General features: G+C 33.5%; 1 protein-coding gene across 1 annotated transcript in view; it reads left to right on the top strand.

The window, feature by feature from the left end:
- Positions 1 to 3670, top strand: part of LOC108570937 (dystrophin) — a 517829-nt gene that overhangs the window by 21797 nt on the left and 492362 nt on the right. The window contains exons 21-24 of the mRNA XM_017932876.1: positions 492 to 1916; positions 2105 to 2329; positions 2404 to 2919; positions 2990 to 3627. Coding sequence (XP_017788365.1) covers positions 492 to 1916; positions 2105 to 2329; positions 2404 to 2919; positions 2990 to 3627 — 2804 coding nt within the window. The remainder of the gene's footprint in view (positions 1 to 491; positions 1917 to 2104; positions 2330 to 2403; positions 2920 to 2989; positions 3628 to 3670) is intronic.

Raw genomic sequence — 3670 nt, 5'->3', positions numbered from 1 at the left:
ATTTATACTTCTTAAGTTTGATAACTATTATTATGTACACAGTTAACACTTGATTGTATGGGCATTATATGTATATAAGTTACATTGGAACATTAGTAAACTTTATGGAGTATTTTGATCCTGTCCAAGAGGTGTCTCTATCTATGTAAATAATACTGTCATAATTAATAAAAAGCAGATATAAATTTGGTGGATGGAAAAAGACTTGTTATTGATCAATCATTTATGACATTGTCTCTCCCCTTGTATAGATTTTCATACAGAAGTCTGAACATGATTTGCAAAGCAAAATGAATAAGGAATGAACAAAAATGTGCTCCAAGTTTTTATACTGGTGATGGATACACGCAAAGAAAAAGCTTTGTTTGCACAATGAAATGCATTGTCACTTTCATTTTGGCCATGCTTGATATTGTCACACTATTAACATTGCTCTTTCAATTAACTGTCGCCTGTCCATGAATTTTCTGTTACCTATCATATTTTCACAGGAATGGATCCACAAAATCACAGACAGTTTATTAATAAAAAGTAAGGTGGGAGAAACTAAGGGGAGAGACAATTATGGACGCACTAAATTGTCTAGACAGCCGGATCAAACTTCGGTGCAACTAGCTAAAAAAGAAAATAAATTAATAGATGAGAATGAGGAAATATATGGTATAGGATATCTTAATCCTGCGTTTGATGAAAGTCAGTGTAACGTTATACGTACACCTGAAAGTTCACCAATTGATATCGTTCATCGAAGCCGGAAATCTTCTGTAAAATCTGAGAAAGTAAAGGCTAAAATCGTAGATGTTAGTAGAACCGTTAGACGAAAGTTAGATATGAGTTCTGTACCCGATGTTGTTCAAACCTCTCAACCACAAGTCGTTCATATCGACGACGATCTACCTTCTTCATCTCCTGATACAGACGTGTACATGGCCGATGAAGAATTCTTCTTGTCCAAAAATAGTAAATTATTTTCCCAAGTTTCTTCTAATACACTAATTACAACAGATTCAAAACCGTTCAACATGTATAACACGCAGACGAATCCCTTCTGCATTGTAGAAGTGAAAGAAATGGAAATAGTAAAATCAGTTGCATCTCCCGAAGATCACGTAATATTACCAAGTGCAAATGTCAGTGTAGGATTAATGCCCCAAGTTGTTGAAAGAGTAGAGATTATTGAGGATACAGAAACAGAACCGGAATCAGTAGATACCGATACAGAAGATAAAGAATCTAGGGCAAAAATTTGTAGTGCAATTAGTAATGGAAATCAAGTTGTTACAAAAAAAAGAGAACTCATTCCTATTTTAAAGAAGAAAAGAGCGATAGAGCCATATTCTACGAAAAGTATTAAAAAATTAACTCTTAAATTAGATGTTGAGGATGTATCATCAGATAATCAAATTTCAAGTAGCAAATCGGTAAAAGATAATGTCTCACAATCTGTTCCAATGAATTCGCAATTATCGAGTAAAAAAGGTTCTATGTGGAAAGATAAAGATAGTATTGCTGAATATCTTATACTTGAAGATAATGAAACAAATACAAAGTTAAACCCAAAAAGTACTACTACTACCGGTCCTTTCCCATCACCAATCACTCTAACAAAAAGGAGAAAAGAGCATAGTAATGATAGAGAATCTACATCTACAAAAGATACAGATTTTCCAATGTCACGTAATGGTGAAAGCCATAACGTTGACTCTGAAAAAAGTACAAAATCGTTGATATTCAGACGTACCAGAAATGTATCAAAAGACGATACTCTAGAGGATTGTGAAAGCTTTTACGGGAGCGATAAAGAAACCGATGATGTTTTAATTTTTTCCGATGATACAGAAATTGATGTTGGAAGTTCCAGTTCAGATGGAGAAGATACAAATTTAGGAGAACATGTTGAGCACCTCTTGGGCAAGGTAATTCTAATAGCACTTATCTTGCCATTGTAAGTTCTATCATCTGTTGTGTGCTATTAATAATATAATTTGTACTAGTATCAATTACAATTTTAAGCTTTTGTAGATACATAATGATAGGTGAAGGCTAACACATACATAACGAAGTTTAATACTTTTTAGATTTTTTATAACTTTGTTACATATAGATACAGGCTGAAAAGTTATCACAGGAAATGCAACATAAAACAGAGGCAAAGATCTCTAGTGAGAAGAGACTATTTAAAGTTTCAACCAGTTTATCCAGGACAGGTTTGGAGAAAAATATTTTAGAATTTGAACAAGCTGCTCAACTGATGTTACATAGAATGGATGTCATGTTGATGAGCATCAGTGGCATCAGTAATGAAAAAGATCCTACTAAGCGTCTGGAGGTTTGTATTTATTACTGTAATCTTATTGTAATGTTGTATAAATATACTATATGTTGTATATTTCATGTATTTAGGTACTAAAGAGCGAAGTTAGTACACTTGCGCCAGATGCAGCAGCTTTGATTAGCAAAGGCGACGGTCTAGTCATGACAGTGCATACATCTGATCCTGTTAGAGCTGAGAAAATAAAAAATGAACATCAGGATAAGTTAAGAAGTAAATGGCACCAAGTTATGTCGGAAATAGACACAAGACGCATACAAGCGCAACGTGGAGAAGAATTATTGCGACAGTATAATAATATAGTAGCAGACTTTGAAGATTGGTTTAGAGATGTGCCATTGAAACTTGAACAAGTAAACAATTATGAGGGCCAATTAGAATCATTTACTGTTGAATTTGACGCAAAGCAAGAGCAAATTCATAAATTAAACGACTTGGCTATTGAATTGAAAAGATTAAATATTGGATATTCCGAAACTATACGTTATAGCATTAACAGTAGGTGGCAGGAAGTTAGTTCACAATTTAAGAGATACAGTGGTAGTAAGGATAAGGACAAGCACGTAACAGATAAAAAAGTTGAAGTGGTATGTTCATATGCTTTTATTAAAAATTGTATTTGTTAAACATATTTTATGGTGGTTTTATTATCTTCAGGATGTGGGAGGAGTTGATATGCAAGAGTTTACTACAAGAGTCAATAAGATTAGAGAAGCTGTCGTGACTGTGACGAGATCTTTAAATTCAGTGCCCCTGAATGGCGATGATTATGAAATGTTTTCGAGTCAAGAGGAATGCCTGAAAAAAATTAGTAATGCATTAAATATTCTTAAACCAAGCATTGAAGAAATTAACACTGTCTTCGAAAACGTTGCTTCTCAGTTAAGAAGGGAACAAGCTGAACAAATCAGACGTTTGAGCGATAAATTACGGGACGAATGGATAAATGTTAATCAGTGTTACGTAGACAGACACAATCGTTGGAGTAAATGTTACGAAAAATGGAAAGAACTTTGTAATACATGTCGGACTTTTTCTGATTGGCTGGATAAAACGGAAGAGTCATTCAAAAAAATAAGTTCTCTTGGTCCTTCTAAAACATCGAAAACGAAAATATTTGAATTGGAACAAGAGATTTCTAGAATGCAAAGGACCATGAATAATATTAACGTTACAAGTGCTAGTATGCTAAGTCGTGCTAAAGCTGAAGATATGGTGGAACTAAGAGAAATTATCGAAACGATAAAACGTCGTTGGCAAAATATCATAGCTGATTTAAATACACGAAAAGAAAAGTACGTGTCAATTATAATTTATACTATTTAATTAAAAAAATTA

The sequence above is a fragment of the Habropoda laboriosa genome, unplaced genomic scaffold (genome assembly GCF_001263275.1).
Source record: "Habropoda laboriosa isolate 0110345459 unplaced genomic scaffold, ASM126327v1 scaffold90, whole genome shotgun sequence".
Taxonomy (NCBI): domain Eukaryota; kingdom Metazoa; phylum Arthropoda; class Insecta; order Hymenoptera; family Apidae; genus Habropoda; species Habropoda laboriosa.
The sequence above is the reverse complement of the archived record's forward strand: the minus strand, read 5'-3'. Positions and strand labels throughout refer to the sequence as shown.